The 20,424-nt window shown below is 41.0% G+C and overlaps 1 protein-coding gene across 5 annotated transcripts in view; it reads left to right on the top strand.

Annotated features, from left to right (window-relative positions):
• Positions 1-20,424, top strand: part of SLC11A2 (solute carrier family 11 member 2) — a 67,525-nt gene that overhangs the window by 17,084 nt on the left and 30,017 nt on the right. For 3 of the 5 annotated variants that reach the window (XM_026714828.2, XM_087925301.1, XM_087925300.1), the window contains exons 3-7: positions 6,537-6,661; positions 8,640-8,765; positions 10,478-10,597; positions 14,829-14,935; positions 18,696-18,766. In XM_026714828.2, coding sequence (XP_026570613.1) covers positions 6,537-6,661; positions 8,640-8,765; positions 10,478-10,597; positions 14,829-14,935; positions 18,696-18,766 — 549 coding nt within the window. Of the gene's footprint in view, positions 1-4,308; positions 4,743-6,536; positions 6,662-8,639; positions 8,766-10,477; positions 10,598-14,828; positions 14,936-18,695; positions 18,767-20,424 lie in introns of those variants that run through there. The other 2 variants (XM_026714831.2, XM_087925302.1) reach the window with 1 other exon arrangement.

The following is a 20,424-nucleotide window of genomic DNA, read 5'->3' on the forward strand; positions in this document are numbered from 1 at the left end:
AATCACTGCACATGAAAAGAAAAAAAATCATGTAAATTAGCATCGAGTTTTATTGATAGTGGTCTAAATAGAAGCAACTTTATTATTTGTTCACACAAAATTATTAGCGGACTGGAGACTAAAACATATGAAGAACTGTTACAGGAACTGGGCACGGCTAGTCCAGTGAAGAGAAGGACCAGAGGAGACATGATAGCAGTGTTCCAGTATTTGAGGGGCTGCCACAGAGAGGAAGGGGTCAAGCTATTTTCTAAAGCACCTGTAGGCCAGAGAAGGAATAATGGATGGAAACTGATCAAGGAGAGATTCAACCTAGAAATAACGAGAAATTTTCTGACAGTGAGAACAATCAACCAATGGAACAGCTTTCCTTCGGAAGTTGTGGGAGCTTTATCACTGGAGGCTTTTAAGAAGAGATTGGACTGCCACTTGTCAGAAATGGTGTAGGGTCTCCTGCTTGAGCGGGAGGGTTGGACTAGATGACCTACAGTATAAGGTCCCTTCCAACTGTGTTAATCTGAATCTGAAGAATTTATACTCAGCAGAATACACAAAATATCCCCAATATGGCTAAGATAGTAAATTGACTTAATTGATTAGGGAATTTAGAGATTCTAAAATAAATTTATTTCTCATCAAAATAAAGTTAGAAGAAATTGTAGGTTTCCAGTGAGGATTTATGATGAACTAGACGTCCCTGAAGGAGCAGGGATGACATGGTGGCAGAGATCAGTGGCCAAACAGTGAATTCAGTTCAACGAAATCTTTCTGGAAAAAGGAGAGATTGTGAAATTGCCAACTTACACTCTGAACAGCTGTTCTACACAGCAGTCTAGAGTAGACTACAGGAACTGAGCTTTTTGTGGTCAGTTTGTATTATACCTCAAGAAAACCAGACAGGAAATAGGACTTAGATGAACTAATCCTACTTTCCTGTCAGGCAACACTGAAAGAACCATTCTGAAGGTGAAACTTCCCATCGCCGCTTTTAAGTCTCTCATCAATTCAGGCAGATCCTTCCCAATTTTCTTTTCTTGGTGGTTAAGCCCTTCAGGCTGCTTCTTCTCTTGCCAGATCGTTTTCTAGGCAGCTTCTCTTCTCTTCTTTCCTCAAGATCATCCACACATTTCATTACAGTTTGTGAATCGAGCAGCAGGGAGTTGTGGGATTTCAGCCAAGCTCACAGATGGACAGGTAGTCCTTGACTTACAACCATTTGTTTCAAACGACCGTTTGAAGTTACAAAGGCATTGAAACATGCAACTTATGACCTTTTTTCACACTTATGGCTGTTGCAGCACCCCTAGGATCACATGATCGAAATTCAGACACTTGGCAAGTCACTCGTTTGACAATTGCCGTGTCCTGAGGTCGTGTGTTCACTTTTTGCAACCTTCTAACAAGCAAATGGGAGAATCCAGATTTCACTTAACAACCATGTTGCTAACTTAACAACTACAGTGATTCACTTAACTGTGGCAAAAAAGTTGTAAAATGAAGCAAAGCTCACTTTTATACCTGTGTCTCGCTTAGCAACAGAAATTTTAGGCTCAGTTGTGGTCATAAGTCAAGGACCGCCTGTAATGTAGCCTTATTGGTACATTGAGCCTCATTTTTAATCACTTTCAGAAATTGCTTCTTAACTGCTTGTAAATTATTAGGAACCTTTGGATCTACAAGTTTTATCACACCAGGTGAGTTGCCTTCAAGCCTTAGCGAAAGAGGTTTTAAGTTTAAGGACTTAAAAATTTTATATTGGGGAGAGATGAATAAACAGCAAAATGGTGATTAGAACATTGAATTTGGAAATTACAAAAGGATTAGGATCCAGATGAATTTTAAATAAGTGTTTTAAATTAATTATAAGAATCCTTCCCATTGGAAAATGCGGCTGTTTTGAGTTCTTTAAAAAAACCTAATAGGATGCCACTTTAAAGGTTGGGCACTAGAGGGAATCGGAAAGAGCTAAAGATTACAAAAGACAAGAACACTTAAATTTGACTCACTAATACAGAATGGAGCAAAATCCTTTAACATGGACATATTGAAAAATATTTGTGAACAGTGGACCCAGAAGTTAACTTTGAGAATGTCTGCTCTTATGGATAGACTGAAAGTTGTTATGGAAAACATTTTTTTTTTACCTGACAAGACCAAGATTGTTTAAACTGGATTTAAAAACAACAGGACTACAAGAATGATATGGAAAAGAAGCTACACTGGATACACACATGAAGCCAGCTAATGTCTTAATAATTAAAAGATATACAAATAACAAATCAAAAGAGTGACCCAAATAACTTTCTCATACTAAGTTTGCAAAAGAAATTTGCTAAAGTTTTGAATGATTTTTTTTGGGGGGGGAAAGGGACAAAGGGGAAAAAAAGAAATCAAGTTCTAGGGTATTATTTGAAGGGATTAAAGATCGAGTCTGTTAAAAGCACAGCTAGATCTTTACTTGAGATTAAATGTCAAAGGAATCAAAATTACAGTTTGCATACTTTTTCACTGATAGTATCCCTGGCTTTATTTTTTTTCTGATGCAAAGTGATTCACACAGTGGCATAGTTAAAATAGAGATTGTGCTTCCTTGACCTGTAATGCTGTTCTCCGTTTGGATGGCTTTAAAAAGTATTTTGACTCACGGGTAATAATGCTGACAGTGACTACTAGTCAGGATGGCGTAATCTTAATTCTGATAAGCCCCTGTGCCTCGTGTAAGGAAGATGAGTGTGATTGAACAGTTGCAGTCTTACCTGTTTGTGGGCTTCCCAAAGGGACAGCAGAAAGGGAGAGTAGAGTGGGGGAAACGACCAGGATTAGACGAAGCCAGTGTTGCATTGCAACCCCAGACCTGCCCCTGTTTGATATACACTGCAACATTTCAAGGCCAGAAAGGGTAGAGCTTGCAACAGGATACTGCAATGCTGCTTCCATCATTCTGGTTGTCAGCACAGTTAGTCTTCAAGTTACAACCAGAGTTGAGCAATGATTTCCGTTGCTAAGCAAGACAGGTGAGCGGGTTGTTTTTTACCTCCATTTTATGACTGTTCTTCCCTATTGACTTTGCTGGTCGCAAGGTTGCAAAAGAGGATCGCATGCCCCCAGGACGCTGCAGCTGTCATAAACACGAGCCAGTGGCCAAGCAGCCGAATTGTGACCGCGGGAATGTTACAGCATTCGTAAGTGTGAAAAATGGTCATCGGATGCTTTTTTTCCCCAGTGCTGCTGTAACTTTAAATGGTCTGGTTGTGAATTGAGGACTGTTTGTAGCAAAAGCATCTGATTTTGGCTACTGTGGGGTCAGAATGGTAGAGCCTTGGTCATGATCCTGTGGGACTCTTCTTTGCCCCTTTCTCTGATACAAACAAGAGTTTGGCGGAATTTCAAGTCATCCCACAGTGTTTTTGTGAAGGAAATGTAAGGGTACAAAAAGTGGCTTGTTTTATAAAAGGGAGGTCCTGACAGACTTCCCAAAGTCAAGCTGGGGTTGTTCAGAGGTCATTGGTTTGGCCTCAGTTTTTTTAAAAAATAGAATCATATACAGAAAGTCCTTGACTTGGGACCACAATTGAGCCTGGCATTTCTGCTACTAGGTGAGAGAGTTGTTAAGTGAATTTTGTCCCATTTTTACGGCCTTTTTTTTGCCACAGTGGTTAAGTGAATGACTTCAGTTCTTAAGTTAATAAGACGGTTGATAATCTTGACTTTGCTTGTCAGAAGGGGGGGAGGGGTCACATGACCCCTGGAACACGGCAACTGTCATAAATACGAACCTGTTGTCAAGCCTCCGAATTTTGATCCTGTGACCATGGGGATGTTGCAATGGTTGTAAGTGTGAAAAATGGTCACAAGTCCCTTTTTTTCAGTGATGTTGTAACTTAGAATGGTCATTAATTGTAAGTTGAGGGCTACCTGTGCAGTACCCTGAGCTTCTGGGAATGCTAACTACTACAGTACAGCACCACTTGGGGCTAAATCCTTTTGAATCTGATTTAACATTCACCCAGCGCAGAATAAAGCCTGATAAATCTGGGAAATTCCCAACTTAAATCCCCCAGCTGAAATGTCCTTCTCTCTCATTGTAGTCCTGCATAAGATGGCTAATCGTCTTCCTCCCAGATAACCTGCCCTGCCAGTAGGTTATGAATAGAAACCATTCTATTATTTCCTGGTAGAACAGACTATTTTCCTTGCTCGCCTGCAATTAAAGTACCGACCGAAGAGAGGACATTCCATTACATTGCTGTCTGCCAAAAGTCTTGCTGGAGCTTACCTCTCCGGTCAAGTTGCTTATTATTTCCTGTACAACTTCAAGAGAGAGTTGTTAGCAACAGGTTCGAGTTGTACACTACCTACTTTTCCTTAGACTTTTCCCCGGCATTGGTTAACTCGCTGAGCAAGGTGAGCTTAGCATTTTTGGGGGCGTGGTTTTTGTGACACAGGGTGGATGTTGCATTAAAGCTCTCGTGTTAAAAACCTGAGCGGCATCTCCTGTTCCTTGAAAGGCGGAGAGAATGGAGATGTAGGAGGAGAAACCAAATTCATTGTCCCAATCAACAGAACCGCCCACAGTCCCCCTGTATCTCTCTCTCTCTCTCTCTCTCTTTCCTGCTCCGTTTTCTAGCTATAAATTGGTCACTTCCTTACATCTCGAGGAGGCAGGTGTCCGTCTCTTTTTTTTTTTATCTGTGGAAGCAGAGTTATCATGCCCCGTGGAGAATACAAGCTTGAATACAAGAGTGAGTACAATTGGAGCATTGCAGGGGGAGAGGTGCTACTTATAAAATCATTGTCTGCAAATTTAACTTCTTCCTTGTGGGTGAGTTGTTTTGCTATTTTGAGAAGTGCAGTATTGTGAACGCCTTCTGTGGAACGTGGTGTCCCTATAACCCTTTGATCTATTCCTTGCTAGGGTGGTGGAAGAGGTTTAGTTTATTATTCCCAATGCTTTTCCATAACAAAATCAAGATGTGGTTTTAATAAAATGTCCAGATTTACCTGTTGACCTAAGTTTAGGGGGAAATATAGCTACAGAGCCCATTAACAAGGTAAAATGTTTGCATTTCAAAGCAGCCCTGAGGAATAGATCTGAAGATCAGCCCAATCCGGCATCTGGTTTCCAGTAGTGAGTAGCCACTCAGTTTTAGGTAGGGAAATAAGAAGGTCAGAATTTCTTTCATGAATGAGTAAAATATGCAATAACTTCAAATGAAAAAAAAAAAAGGTAGGCTTGGGAGGAAACAATGAGTTGGCAACTATAGGGTTACAATTAAGCATACCAAAATAAATTCTTTTAAGTAGACATAAACAGAGTACAGTAGGTAAAACTTTAACAGTATTTGATTGCATGTCTGCAAGGTGTTCAAACTTATAATTTCTCAAACAAACGGATAAGGAAAAGGAGGCAATGGCTTCGGTTTTGTGATAGTTAAGAAGGGAGGAGAGCAAATTATTTCCCGTGCTACACAGATTAGGGGAGGGAGAGAAAGAAACATTCTTACCCCAGAATGCTACAGCTTGCAAGGGGAGAGCCAGAAGCAGTCAAACTATAATTGTGATCAAATGAACATTCAAAAAGCAGCCTTTAAACATTAGCCTTGGCAGACATGCAACTGGGATTATAGGAAATGCCCCAAAGCATGATCGGTGTCTTCATCCAAAGACAACTCTATAGCTACAGCAGAAGATCATCCATATAAATTTATAGAACTCCTTTTTTTGTCGAAGCTAGAGGCTCTTGGTCAGCCCTAACACTTCCATCAGTCTGGACTGTCACTGTCCTCAGCCATTCAGCCATGTCCGACTCTTGGCCACTGTATGGATCAGCACTCTCAATGCCCCCTCTGCCTCGCACTGCCTCCTTCAGACTCACCATGGTCATCCCGGTGTCATGCTTAATAATGTCCAGGCAGCAGGCTTGGTGTCCCCTTCTCCTTTTTCTTCCACTCCTGCAGGATCTTAGGTAATGAATGTTTGTCTTCTGGGGATTGGAAGTGCTGTCAAATTGTCTGTTGTAGTTCTGGGAAGAGCATAGATGCTGTATAGCAGGCATTCCCATCTAACATGATTTAAGTCTGTATGTGTGTCTTCGAATCCAATTTCAGTGTTCTGTTTGCTTTACCAAACAAATATGTAGTTAAGGAGTAAATGTCTAGTTCGCATAATTGTGCATAATACAACCATGACCTGGATTGCTGAGAATCTCTATATACCTTTGCATAAATGATAACAACTTGGTGTGTGTGTGTGTGTGTGTGTGTGTGTGTGTGTGTGTGTGTGTATTCAGTTACTGTATGCAAGGAATGGCTAGTTCTGCCATTGTTAATGTAAGTTCATTGTTGAAATACAGAGTAGATCATTTTATCCCTACCTGGCTGCCTGCAAATGCATTGATTCCATAATATAATGGGTAACATTTTCAAATGGCATGAGATCTTTTCCCCCAGTGGATGAAGCATAGCATGGTACACTTACATTACAGCTGTCTTGTTTCTCCACTTCCCTTATCACATCATTCTGCTCTTGCTTTGCAGAAGATACCTCTGGGGATGGTGTTACTACCATTTACAGCAACCCAGTATCGCCGCAGAGTTCAGATTCTACAGATGAATTTACCACCTACTTTGATCAGAAAATACCTATACCACAAGATGAAAAGGTTAGTATGGGTAATAAGAGTGATGGTGGGGTCAGCATTGGTGATAATTTCCCTGGCATTTTACTGAAGAACACCACTGTGTCAAAGAGGGGGTGGCAGTGTGAAGAATTACTGGTCACAGTAACATTTGCCCAAGATACATTCAGTTTATGCTGAAGTTCAATCTAAGTCATCAAAATAGATTAGTGGAACATTTTGGTGTTTCTGAAGGTTCGAGAGAATTAAACTTGGTCTCTTGAGTGCCTGTTGTGTGTCTGGATGAGTCACTTTTCTGGAGTTGCTTTCTTCGTATTTTAAATCAGGAATTGATGCAGGAACTTGGGGATTGGCGGAGACTGAGCCTTCTTTAAGTATTGTGCTCCGTCAATCTCCCCCTAAGTGCTTTTAACTGTAATTTTCATCAGCCCTACCCTCTGGCTACGTCATTTGGAGTGAATGAAAGTTATATTCTAAAACTGGTGGAAGTATCCAGAGAGGAGAAAGCTGCTCTAAGCAATAAATTGCTTCAGTTAAAGACCAAAAAATGCCTTTAGTATTTAAAAATCTGTGCTCCTCTTTCCTGTGCTGTTCCTGGCATGGAATACATTTGATCTCAAATACAATTTGAAAATTGTTCCAGTGCTTCTTTGCTGCTGCTTCCTGATGCTTGTCAAGGATGGGAGATGATGGAATGAGAATGATATTTTAGTAGCCAGTGTAATTATTGAATGAGTACACGGAGGAGACAATAATCCTCTGTGAAGATAACAGCTACTGTCTTCAATTTTTGAAATGAATAGTTGCACCCATATTCATTTTCGTTCATTTTATTTGTTGAAAAGAGTCCATCATCTATGGATTGCCGTGACTTTAAGGACCTTCTCTTATTGAAGGCTTTCACTTTGGAATGCTAAATAAGAATTATATTAAAGGAACATGCAAGCTAAGGATGAAGTATTTTTAAAAACTCTCTAGCTATTCTGAGTATGGAGTAGGGCTCATAATTTATGCAAGCACAGATTCTTTTTTATTATTATCTCAGATTTTTTTTTTAAATTTGAGCAGTATAATTTAGAATGGAGATGAGGAAATAGTTTAAACAATTATTAAATTTGAGTTTTTAGAAAATCGAAAATTAATCCGTTCCATCTAGCTGTCTGAAAGTTTTATTTTATTTTATTTTTATTTATTTATTTTTGTCAATTGCTTACAAGATAATAGGTATAAATAAAAACATAGTTATGAATACATGGATACATATAAGAAAAATAAGAAAAATAAAAGAAACAATAGGACAGGGACGGTAGGCACATTAGTGCGCTTATGCACGCCCCCTACAGATCTCTTAGGAAAGGGATGAGGTCAATAGTAGAAAATCTACTATTAAAGTTTTTGGGGTTTGGGGAAGAAACCCCAGAGTCAGGAAGAGTATTCCAGACATTGCCCACTCTGTTGCTGAAGTCGTATTTCCTGTAATCGAGTTTGGTGCAATTAACCTTGAGTTTGTATCTATTGTTTGCTCTTGTGTTGTTATGGTTGAAGCTGAAGTATTCATTGACAGGTAGGACATTGCAGTGTATGATTTTATATACTATACTTAGATCGGACCGCAGGCGGTGTAGTTCTAGGTTTTCTAGGTCTAGAATTTTGAGTCTGGTGGCACGAAGTATTCTGCAACAAGTAGAGGAGTGGAGAAAGTTGCTAACTGATCTTCCACATCAAAGTTTAAGAAAAATATAAGGCTTTTCTAGAACAGACTTTGCAAGACCTAATATAATTTATGATCGAAGTAAATTGATTTGATAACACCATGTCACATGTTGTATAAGTATAATATGATGCTTTGCCTCTTTGAATTAATGCTTTTCTTAGTTTTAAACAGTAATAAATAATTAACAGCATAACAGCTGATGTTAATGTGTGAATTTATATGTTCCCCTGTGTGAAAATACTTAATATCTCCCCCACCCCCCTCTTTTCTCCATTTCTGTTTGTAAAGCACCCATGGTTCAGTTTTCGAAAACTGTGGGCCTTCACTGGGCCTGGTTTTCTAATGAGCATTGCCTACCTGGATCCAGGTAACATCGAATCAGACCTACAGTCTGGGGCAGTTGCAGGATTTAAGGTAAGTCGCTAATCTGTCTTTTTGTAACAATTTTCACTTTGAAACCTGTTGTAGAGGTTGATCAGAAGAATGCCTTAAAAATTCAATTCAAGGGCACTGATCAAAACAAGGATTTTTCTAAACCCTTTTTTTTTTTTACAGATGCTGTCTTTAAATTGTACACTGAAAATGTTTAAAAATGGGATTTTGCAATGTTAGGGAATAACAGTAAAGTACAATAGAGGAGAATATGCTTGGCTTGTTTACATCTGAGTCACATTGAACTGATTCACACTGAAGATTAATTGCCATAAACTAGGTTGATTCATCAGAATGTGGACTGTTCATTATGGGTTACATCTTAACATCTAGAGGCATACCATAAAAATTGGGGACAGAAAAGCTGAAATTTCAATCCGTTCTACAAATCTGTCACATTATTTTTAAATTAACTCAGAAGCCTCAAATATGCTAGCATAAAACCAAGGGGGAACATACTGCTGACCAGGAACCTTTCCAGTAAGAATCTGAAACTGTCATGCCCCTGGTGGAGACTGACTCTGAGGGAGAGGAGGAACAGCCGACAGGGAGTGGAAGTGAGGCTCCGGAAGTGGTGGAGGAGGCTGGGGAAGGGCAGAGGCCGGTTGAGCAGTCAGAGGAGGACCCAGGCCCATCCCCCATCCATCCTAGGGCACACAGGGAAGAGAGGATAAGGGAGAGACGTGGTCTCCTCGGGAGGAGAGGGCCTTGATCCTCTTCATGGGATGCGGGTGTGACGACTGAATAAGAGTTTGGACTTGTGTACTGGCAAACTCTGGAGACAAATTGTGTAAATATCTCTAGTTTATAGTTCGTCTCTGAGTTTGGTGTCCTTCCCAGTGTGTGTTTTCTGTGGACATCCTCCAGCCCTTATCTTGCCTGGTTTGTGTTGCTTTTTTCCTTCTTCTTGTAACAGTTTGTGAGGGAGTTTTTTTGTCTTCCGTCAAAGATATTCGGAGCTTGGAAGCAAAGTGAAGGAATAAAAGGGGCTTCACCTGTTTTCTGTGACTGTGTTTGTTTTGTATCCCACCCTGGGTCATTACAGAAATGTTTAAGCTTTGGTTTTTAAATATTAGGGTTTCGCAATATTGAAAACAAAACAAAATAGAATTTTGAAAAGCAAAACATTTTACCCCTGTGATTCTCTTTACTATTTGACTGTTAGCTTTTCTAATTATTTTGACTTGTGGTTGGCTGGTTAGATTAGCTTGAAGCAATGTGTGTGGCCTCCCACACTTTAAAGGATTTACTAGATATTTATGTTTTATTGTTTATTGTTACGTTTTATTGTTTATCTAACTGAATACCTGTCTTTGCTACCAGCAATTTTCCACAGTCAAATTCCAGGTAGAATAGGGTTCCTAGTTCTTTTGAGAAAGTAGGCAGAGGGGTCTCTCCGAGACGTTTCAGATTTCCAGAGTTCTCCATAAACAGATGAATGTTTATGTAGCAGAAACCTGTTTGGAATGTTCTGTTTGAGCATTAAATTCTCCAGAACCAAACCCCAAATGTGTCTGATGAAAAGGAGGGTTCTCTGGGGCACTTTTTGTTTGTGAGAGGGCTTGGATAAGTATCCCCAGAAATACAGGTATTGTTTAGTTAGCAGAATCCCTAGATTTGTTGTTCCTCTTCCAGAATATTGCTATCCTGAGCTTCTTTTAATTTTTGTGTATGTGTATTTTTATATTTTTCAGCTGCTCTGGGTTCTCTTGTTGGCTACTGTCATTGGTTTGTTGTTACAACGTTTGGCGGCAAGGCTGGGTGTGGTAACAGGACTTCACCTAGCAGAAGTATGCAATCGACAGTACCCCAAGGTGGGTAAATTGACGGTGCAGCCGTCTGCATGAACCAGCCAGGGGACAGAGGGGCTTTTCCCAAGATTGGGGCAACCAGAGCAAGTTTGCCTCTCGTATTTATCTCAGCTCTTTGTTAAACGTTGAACATGTTAACATGCAACTACTAGTTCTTCACTCAAATCAACACTACTCATGGCTTATCCATGGTTTGTTTAGCTCAGGGTAGCCTGACATGAATGCTGACGGTGAGTATATCACACCAGAAAAAGCCATCACCAAACTAATCTGTTGCCACGCTTCAGATTTTCTTTAGGTGGACAGATCCATAATCAAATGTGAGTGTCTGTTTGCCAAATGATGTTAAGTGAGAGCTTGACAATGGCAAACATTTGTGGACAGGAGCAACAATTGGGTAGTAGTCCTGCCTGTGTTTAGCCATAAGGCCTAGGAAAACATGGATGTGCAGATACTCTTATGATCCGCAGACCAGGGGTGGGAGCCACAGGTCGTAAAGTTGCCACCCCTGGTCTATAGGATCATACACTAAATAGGAAGAGAGGTTAAGACTGCAAAATCTATGGAGACTCAAACCAGGAAAGAAGAGAGAAGTCCAGGGAAAGGTACTAACTGTGGATAGTTCTAAAGTTTCCAAAATCGGGAGTCTGAGTTTTTAGGTAAAACAGCTGGGCGAACAAACAGGATACAAAAAGAATGAGATAAATGGATTATTCCAGAGAACAAAAGAACAGCAGTTGCCCTCATTCTCTCTCAGAACACAAATGCAAACTCCCCCATCTCCCCTTAGAGGGAGGAGGCCAGGAGGGAGGTGGGACAATCCGAAGGAAAAAAAAAAAAAGAACCCGGCAGAAAGAGAAAGTTGGGTAGGGAACAAGGGAAAAAAAGATGTCGCCCCCAGGGATAGAACAAGAGATAGCTTTACCCCCCCAAAAAAGAAAAGAAAAAAAAAAGAAAGCTTGGGTTCTATCAATAGAGAAGATTCCCAATCCATGGATTCCACACATTTGTTTTCCTGCAGTCTTTCCTCTCAGTTAGTTTAATCACGTGGCTTTTCTCTTTCAAGCAATCCTGTCTGCCTTTATTCCACAAACAAAAGTAGTCCTTGAGTTAGACCGTAGCTGAGCCCTGCAATTACAGTTGTAAATCACGACAATCATCGAGTGGGTCACCATGTGACAGTATCTGATTTTATGACTTTTTTTGTAGCCTGTAAAGCGAGTGCAGCATTTGTAAAGCAAACATAGCAGTGAACATCAGAATTCTCAAGGGAACCCATTGTTACCAGAAGTAAATAATGCTTCTTGATAAAAACAATGTCATAAATCGCAGTCATGTGACCATGGGGTGCAAACAGCCATACATGGGGCTGGTTGTCAAGCACCCAAGATATGGTGATGGGACCACGGGTTGGGGGAAGTGGGTATCATAACATTGAACACGGGTTGTAAATCATTTTGGGGGTGGTCTGCCATTATTTTGAACAATCGATTGAAAAATCAAGGGCTACCTGTACAAAATGATTTTCCTCTTCAGTGAAAATTAATGGAGGAAGAAACTCAAATTTTGCATGGCTGAATATGGTGCTCCTGTGGTCAAGATCCCAAAGCCTCTGGTTCTGAAAGGGGGAGGATCTTGACTTGCTGGATTGAAGTACAAATATTCATCGCACAGGTTCTCAGGAAGTGTTTTTGCTCCATGTGGACACACTCCTGCATAGCTGCGTAGCTCTTACTGTAAACTAGGGAATGACTGTTTAATAGTAGATCAATAATACCATTGGTGGATGTCTTCTGGAAATCTAATCCCTGAGTAAAAGCATTTTTTATTTTTATTTTAAGAGTCAGAACATTTAGTTTCCAAATCAGCCTGCATATGCTCCCTTTCTGTCTTTCCTGATCCAGTTAATGCTTCTACAGTATTCGTTTGATGTTGTTCCCATAATTATTTCAATTACTGATAAATGAATCTCCTAAAAACCTAGATGTAGGCAGGCTTATAGAATCTATTCTTTGGTATGAAATTCCTTTTGGGCCTGCTTTGGCAAGACAGTTGCTTAGAGATGCAGAAATCTCGTACAAAACCCAGGTGTTTTTTTTTCCTTTCAGTATTAATTATCCCTTGTTTGGTTCCTCTGTCATTTTTATCTTTGGGTGGTCTGTGTGCACATATGCATGTTCATAGAAGGTTTGGCAATTATATATTTCCTGGATCTGGCACATCTGAAGGGAAACAGCATAGAAATCTTTAAAAATGGACAAAATCTATTGCTTGTCTTTCCCTTCCCCGGAGTTAGAATATTTTTAGTAAGTAGTATGTTTAATTTTGGCAATATCCAGATTAAATTCCTTTTTTGGGGGGTAAATTTTTTTGGTTTTTAAAGACAAACATAAACAAACAAACCATAAAAACATCAAACTTTCTTCCATAAATATACAAGCAGTGTGCCGGTTGGTTTACAAATTTTTTTTAAGCATCCATTTCATAGTCTTCAATTACAGTTACATTGCATACTAGGGTATTCAATTTTTGATTGATAATATGAGCTATTATGCAATGTAACTGTAATTGCAGATTAAATTCCTATTGTAATAATTATATTTTCCTAAGGTTGTTTGGAAACTGCTCCCACACAGATCCTCCTTGCCAGGATGAAGGTCATCAGAAACTTCTGAATTACCTGGGAGGAGTCACTTTCTGGGAGGACCGATACTTTTGGCATAAGAAGGGAGCTGCAAAGGTGGCACTTCTCGTAAGCCTGAGCCTCCTTAGGTTTCCCTCTCTGAAGTACCATAGGAAGGTAATACCAGGAGAGGATTGAAAAGACTTAGCAAACATTCAGCCAAATCCAGAATCACCTTTTGCAATCTTCTCAATGTTCATTTCATTCCAGAGCAGAAAAGTCTTTTACAAAGCTACGGCACCTACTAGGAAACTCTTGGCTTGTAATTGTGTATCTTGTACAGCTCCAGCATCTGCTGTGTAGCTAACTCTTGGTTTAGAAGTGAGTTTATAAACTTTGGGGTATCTTTTGAGTTGCCCAATTCCCAGCACAGCCATCCGTGTAGGTGGTTGCTGGTCAGGAGACGCTTAATCCTCCCTTTGCTAGGAGAGTTTGCTTTCCAAATTTAGATTGCGGTGACTCTTTCTCATTGCACAATGCATACAGGGTGGGGGTGGGGGAAGGAATTTTTGGATGGCTTCTGAAGGCTATGGGTGTGTGAATCATTGTGGAGATTGTAAGATAGAATTGGACCAAAGCATTAAACTAAGGGTTTGAAGCATATTTTGCAAGTCATCTAGAATAACAGAGTTGGAAGGGACCTTGGATGTCTTCTAGTCCAACCCACTGCCTAGGCAGGAAACCCTACACCACTTCAGACAAATGGTTATCCAACATCTTTTAAAAAACTTCCAGTGTTGGAGCATTCACAACTTCTGGAGGCAAGTGGTTCCACTGATGAATTGTTCTGTCAGGAAATTTCTCCTTAGTTCTAAATTGCTTCTCTCCTTGATTAGTTTCCACCCATGGCTTCTTGCCCTGCACTGTTCTTGTCTGCTCTGTTTAGTTGGGTGCATGTCACTGCTATTGTATCCTGAAAAAAAAGAGTGTGTCTCTTTTTGTTGACTTCTTAGGAGGGAACTCCAGGGTGGACAAAATGTTTCTATTCTAAACTACCAAGAGGTTCATGGCAAATATTGCTTCCTTTCACAGACAGTTTAATAAATCAAGCAGTAGGCAGACTTAATGAGCCTCACCATGTTCTTCTCCTTCTCCTTTTCCATTTCTTATTCTCTTTCTTTTTCTCACTATTTTTCTCTTTCTTTTTCTCTCCTGCTCTCTCTCTCTCTCTCTCTTACCTTTCTCTCTTTTACCCTCCCTCCCTTCATTCCCCCCCTCTCTCCTTTCTTTCTTTCTTTCTTTCTTTCTTTCTTTCTTTCTTTCTTTCTTTCTTTCTTTCTTTCTTTCTTTCTTTCTTTCTTTCTTCCTTTCTTCCTTTCTTCCTTTCTTCCTTCGTTCCTTTTTCTTTCTCCCCTCCAATTTTGTGAGTTGCCAACCAGTGGATTATCAGGGAGGAGGCAGACTGCTGTTGGCAGAGATATGAATGGGTCCGTTGCAAAGAGTTTAAGGAAGTTGCCGCAGCTCCTGGCTACTCCCGGGGGTGGAAGACGTGTGGTGGGAGAAGATTCCACTTTTAAGTACTATGACCTTCTGAGTTTTTGCTTACCGTAGGTTCCTCGACTTATCTTGTGGCTGATGGTGGAGCTGGCTATCATTGGATCAGATATGCAGGAAGTCATCGGCTCAGCAATTGCCATCAACCTCTTGTCCGTTGGGAAGTAAGTTAGCTTTGTAATTCTCTGAGTGTTTTGTGGTTTCAGCAGTCTCCTGCTAATCATGAGGTAAAAAAAAATACAAAGGTACAATCAAGCAAGAAAATTCCATATCAAATCTAGAAATTCTTTCCCCAGTCAATACATTCCATCACTGAAGCAGCCCTTGACAACTGGACAATAATATTTAAATATTAGTCATGGGGCATGTAAATCTATTACACTTTAATGGCAACAATCTTTTTAAAATTTCTGTAGATAGGTCATATTTGAAAATGAACTTTTCAAATGTGGAAAGTTTCTCAATGACTGAAATGAGGCAGGTGACATTTAAGCAAAACCAGTCCCAGTTTTTTAGCTGTTTTTTTCCCTCCTATTTATTTCAACTAATTAACGATATTTGCCCTTTTCTTGTGTCTTTTCCCTGAAAAACCCTAAGAGTGTTTATATAGGCATTGACTAAAGTTGAATCAGGGTAACCTGAAGTAAGCAAAGGTATTTTTGAGCAAATGCAGTTAAATTATGAAATCCACTGTTTAATCAACACTGATTTTAATTAGTGTAGTCCGGAAAGAATTAGGCTGTTTGATACTTTATTAACTCCGTAATCAAAAGAAGCACGTATGTTTTAAATGCAAGTTGCTAGCAAGGAGAGACAGCAGGAGACAATTATTGCTTCCACGCTCCCAGATTCAGTTTAGTTGGTAATTCTGTGGTACTGAGCCTTGGATTGCAAAGATCTCTAGCCTGATCCTCAAAATGCTAGTCAGTGGTGGGATTCTGCGGTTCGGCCCAGTCCGACCAAACAGGTAGTAAAAAATGCTACCGTTCGGCTGAACTGTTATTTTTTTTCCCTCCCGACAATCAGCTGTTCTGACGATCAGCTGTTCTTGTCTTACTGCTATGCCCAGGAGGCTTCTCTGAAGCCCAGGAGGCAAAAAAGGGGCACGTGGGAGCGTGGGGTGCTGCGCGGCCCCTCCCACTCCATTTCTTGCCTTCTTGGGCCTCAAGGAAGACTCCTGGGAGCAAAAACGCCACCCAGGAGGTCAAAAAATGGAGCGGTGGGTGGGTGGGTGCTGCACACACACAAAAAAGAGGCAAGCCACGCCCACCCAGTCAGATGGATGCGCCCACCTAGCCACACCCACAGAACCGGTAGTAAAAATATTTGCATCCCACCCCGGATGCTAGTGTGTGTATGCCCCTCTCTAGTATAGGTGCTCCTCAACTTAGGATCACAATTGAGCCCCAAATTTCTGTTGCTAAGTGAGACACTTGTTAAGCGAGTTTCGCTCCATTTTACAACCTGTCTTGCCACACTTGTAAAGTGAATCACTGCAGTTCGTAAGTGGGTCACACTGTGCTTAAGTGGATCTGGCTTCCCCATTGACTTTGCTGGTCAGAAGGTCACAAAAGGGGATCATTAACTGAACTGTCATAAGTCGATGACTAGCTGTATAATGGGTTGATGAGAAAGCCACAGTCCAACATCTAAGGAACATGCAAAGTCCAGTGTTCAACTCTTGATACAGCTTGATAAAGTTGCTTGAAACTTTGGTGCGTTATTTCCATTCAATTGTATGTCATGGGTGAACATCCTAGGCTGAGGACTACGGACAGACCTTGGATGCATGACTGCACCACCTTCTGAAAGGCATAAAGAAAGTCACCAACACTTTTGAGGGTCACATACAGGGATGGGATTCTACCGGTTCTGTCCGGCTCTACAAAAACCGGTAGCTCTGAAGAGCAGCAGACACAGAACCGGTTCTGTGTCTGCTGCTGTTTTGGCCCACCCGCCCACCTGGGCTCTTACCTGTCCTTTATTTCCTCGTTTTTCAACCTCAGCTTTGCGTGGCACAGCTGAGGTTGAAAAAGCAGGGGGAAAAGGGCTTTTCCAACCGCTGTGCACCCGCACACAGCGCTGCTCAGCTGTCCCGGCAGCTCAGCAGGTCGTAAATTGCACTCGCGCAACTCGTGTGCAACGCAGAGCAACAGAACCGGTAGTTATACCAGTCGGATCCCATCCCTGGTCACATATAATATCAGGCTGTATTTCATGTAGTACAGGTCGACTTACAACACATTTCGTTTAGTGCTCGTTTGAAGTTACACTGGCCCTGAAAAAAGTGACTTACGACCATTTTTCACAGTCATGGAAAAACTGTGTATCGCTATTGTATCATCCCCACGGCCATGTTATTTCCTTTCAGATGCTTGACAACTTGTTCATATTTATGACGGTTGCAGTATCCCGGGATCATGCGATCCCCTTTTTCAACCTTCTGACAAGCAAAGTCAATAGGGAAGCCGGATTCACTTAACAAATACGGCAAGAAAAGTTGTAAAATGGGGCAAAACTGGAACAAATTTTTCACTCAGGAAATTTTGGGTTCAGTTGTAGTTGTAAGTTGAGGTCTACCTATATCAATATGGTCCCTTGATATAAGTACTATCAAATGGTACCAGGCATCTTTTTGGTAGCCATCATGCTCATTACCCAATATTAATTTTTAGATCTATTTAAAATATTTACATTTTTTTAAAAAAAGAGAAGCTGCTGTGCTATGAAGCACCTGTAGCATCTTAAATTTCCAAGTTCCCCTGCTCTTCCAAATTTCTTAAAAAGTAAATGTAATGAGTAAAAGCATCTTAGTGAATTGTTTAGAGGAATGTCCATTGTACAAGAAAGGGACAAAGAAAAGCAGGAGGGGTAGGAAGCAGCTAGGAGTGAGGAACCTAGAGCAGGGCTGGGATTCAATTTTTTTAACAACCAGGTTCTGTGGGCATGGCTTAGTTGGTGGACGTGGCTTGGTGGTCATGTTATTGGCTGGGTGTGGCCAACTCAACATCACTCACATCAAGGCACGCATCTCTTCGCCTGGCCTCTCATGACTGTGAGGATGCTGCAACAGTCGTAAGTGTGAAAAACGGTCATAAATCACTTTTTTCTGTGCCATTGTAACTTTGAATGGTCACTCCACACAAGCAAAGTACCAGCAAAGGAGGGGAAAAAAACTCCAGAGAAGTTCCTAGGACAGGAACTCTAGTCCTGCCAAGAATGTAATAAGGGTTAACAGAGAGGCAGTTTCTATAAGCAACACCAGAATGTTTCCTTCCTGCCTTCCTTACAGGATTAGGCCAGTAATTTCTTCTAACAACTGGTTCTCTGAGCTGCTTAGAATGTTAACAACCGGTTTTAGCAAATAGGTGCGAACTGGTAGAATCCCACCCCTGAACTAGAGGGATGTCACAAGATATCCTGGGAAATTAGCACTTTGCAAATGGTTGTATTCCTCATAGCAGCCATTTCTTGAATGGGGAGCCCTTCTAGGAGTCATTGTGCAGTTAACAAAATCCAGAGGTTCTCCGAATTCCAAGTGTGCCTACAACTTAGTTGGGGTTCCTGCTGCATTGTGCACCTAGCTATAACTGCTTTACTTCCTTTCTGAATAAGCTTATAAAAATTCAGTTTCAGAGCTGAGAGTTATTAGATAGCTGCAGCTCAGGTAGATGGCTTCCTTTGAAGTATCGAAGCAAATAGTGGAAACAGCTTGCTGTCTTTGCATCCTAAAACAATGTTTGGTCTTCTGAAATGACACTTTAACCTGATAGAGCCAGTGGAAACAGCCAAGCTTACTGAAAATACAATATTTTCTGCATGGGTTGCTAGAAATGGGCAATGTTTCGCTCCATAAATTTCCAGTAAGCTGCCCATTTGTTTCCTGGCTAAGGAGGCTTTCTCTTCTGTTTTGTCTTTCCACAGAATCCCTTTGTGGGGTGGAGTCCTCATAACAATAGCTGATACCTTTGTGTTTCTCTTCCTGGACAAGTATGGTAAGGGCTTTTTTTAAATTGAAGTACATTTCTTTTTTTCTCTTAAATAATCTCTTGATCGATGAGGTTAAGGCACTTTGATGTGTGGGAAAGGGTTCTGGTTGCCACGCTCCAGAGATTTCACTTTGTGCACACTTCTGGAAAGGTTTTAGCTTGATTCCTTTCAAAAATGCCTTGCCATGTGGAGAAGACAATTATATGTGCTTTCTCCCTCTCGTTCTTTCATGTGCAAACCCAAATACATATCCCAGAGGTACTATGGGAGAATCTTAGGGTTTTCTCCAATCCCACTTTCCCCCAGTGCTGCTGCCATCATGCTGAAAAGATTTAACCTAGAGCCCCTCAACCCTTGCCTGTATGAGTTGCTCTCTGGGAGCTGCAGTCGGAGAATGTTATGTCTTATTCTCCCCGCCTCCTCCCAGCCCTCTTAGAACAGCTGCTATATCTGCAGTCCTTCTATTTAAGAAGGATTGCAGGTTCTTGATGGCAATTATACCATAATGTCAGCCTTCAAGATCTTCTACTATTGCTTTGCATCTTTTGGCTGCCATAAGTAACGGGGGGAGGAGGGGGTAAAGTCTGGGAAGCAAGCTGGAGGTGTTACATTCTAGTGTTGTATAAAATGAGGAGGGGGGAGTATAAATCCTTGCTTAGGTTTCTATTTCTCGCTTAGCTTTCTTTCCTCTGCGCAGCTGCAAACCTTTATCAAAATATGCCAAGGTCAACGGACAGAGGCCTCATCACCACCTGAAGATGTCCACATGATCATATTCACAACTTTTAATTGGAAGAATCATTTGAACTATTGGGGGTGGGAACATTTCCATCACTTCGTATAGGTGATTTGCGCGCCTAATTCCTCAGATTCAGAATTCTATGGTTGCTACCACTTCATTTTCAGTAAAAGATATCTTTTCTCTAATCTAAGGAGTCTTAAATATTTCTTTCTTGAATTTTGAATGGAGCACCACCTGACACATTGATTATAGCAGATTCCTGTAAAGTAGGAGTCTCCAAACTTGGCAACTTGAAGTCTCCTGGACTTCAACTCCCAGAATTCCTCAGCTAGCCAAGCCAGGTTTGGAGACCCCTGCTCTAAAGATAGAAACAGACCCAAAGCATGAGAGGCCCTGTTGATGGGAGAAATGCAAGTGATGGGGAGAGGGGAGTGAATGATAGGAACTGGGTGGGGTTGTCAAGGCTGGATGGTGGTGATGGTGGAAATGATGGCATGCGAATTGCAGCATCGTGACACAAACTGCTTTTGTTAGGTATGCTGTGACATTGCATTTGTGTACACAAAGGACAGAACTTGCAGCATAATCTCACGGTGCACCCTGTGAGGAAAACTTTGGATTCATCAGATGCTTCTGGCAGGAAGATAGCTATTCTCTGCTCCTCGTGGCAGTCTTTGAGCAGGGGTTGTGTATGGGCATGTGTGCACCCAGCGGCATGTTTGGCCTAGCCCACCAGCTTGCAGTAATGTTAAGCTCCTCAGTGCAGTGTCTATAAGCCTCAATTTACCTTTATGATATTTGGGCTTCATAATCTATGTACTTTTTTGAATATGAATTCACCCCCTCACCTCCCCAGCAGTAGCCGTAGTAGCAACATCATGTTCCCAGAATTCTAAATATATCCAATGGTAAAAAAAAAAA

The sequence above is a fragment of the Pseudonaja textilis genome, chromosome 2, assembly GCF_049901715.1.
Source record: "Pseudonaja textilis isolate UNSWEBS1 chromosome 2, rPseTex1.2, whole genome shotgun sequence".
Taxonomy (NCBI): domain Eukaryota; kingdom Metazoa; phylum Chordata; class Lepidosauria; order Squamata; family Elapidae; genus Pseudonaja; species Pseudonaja textilis.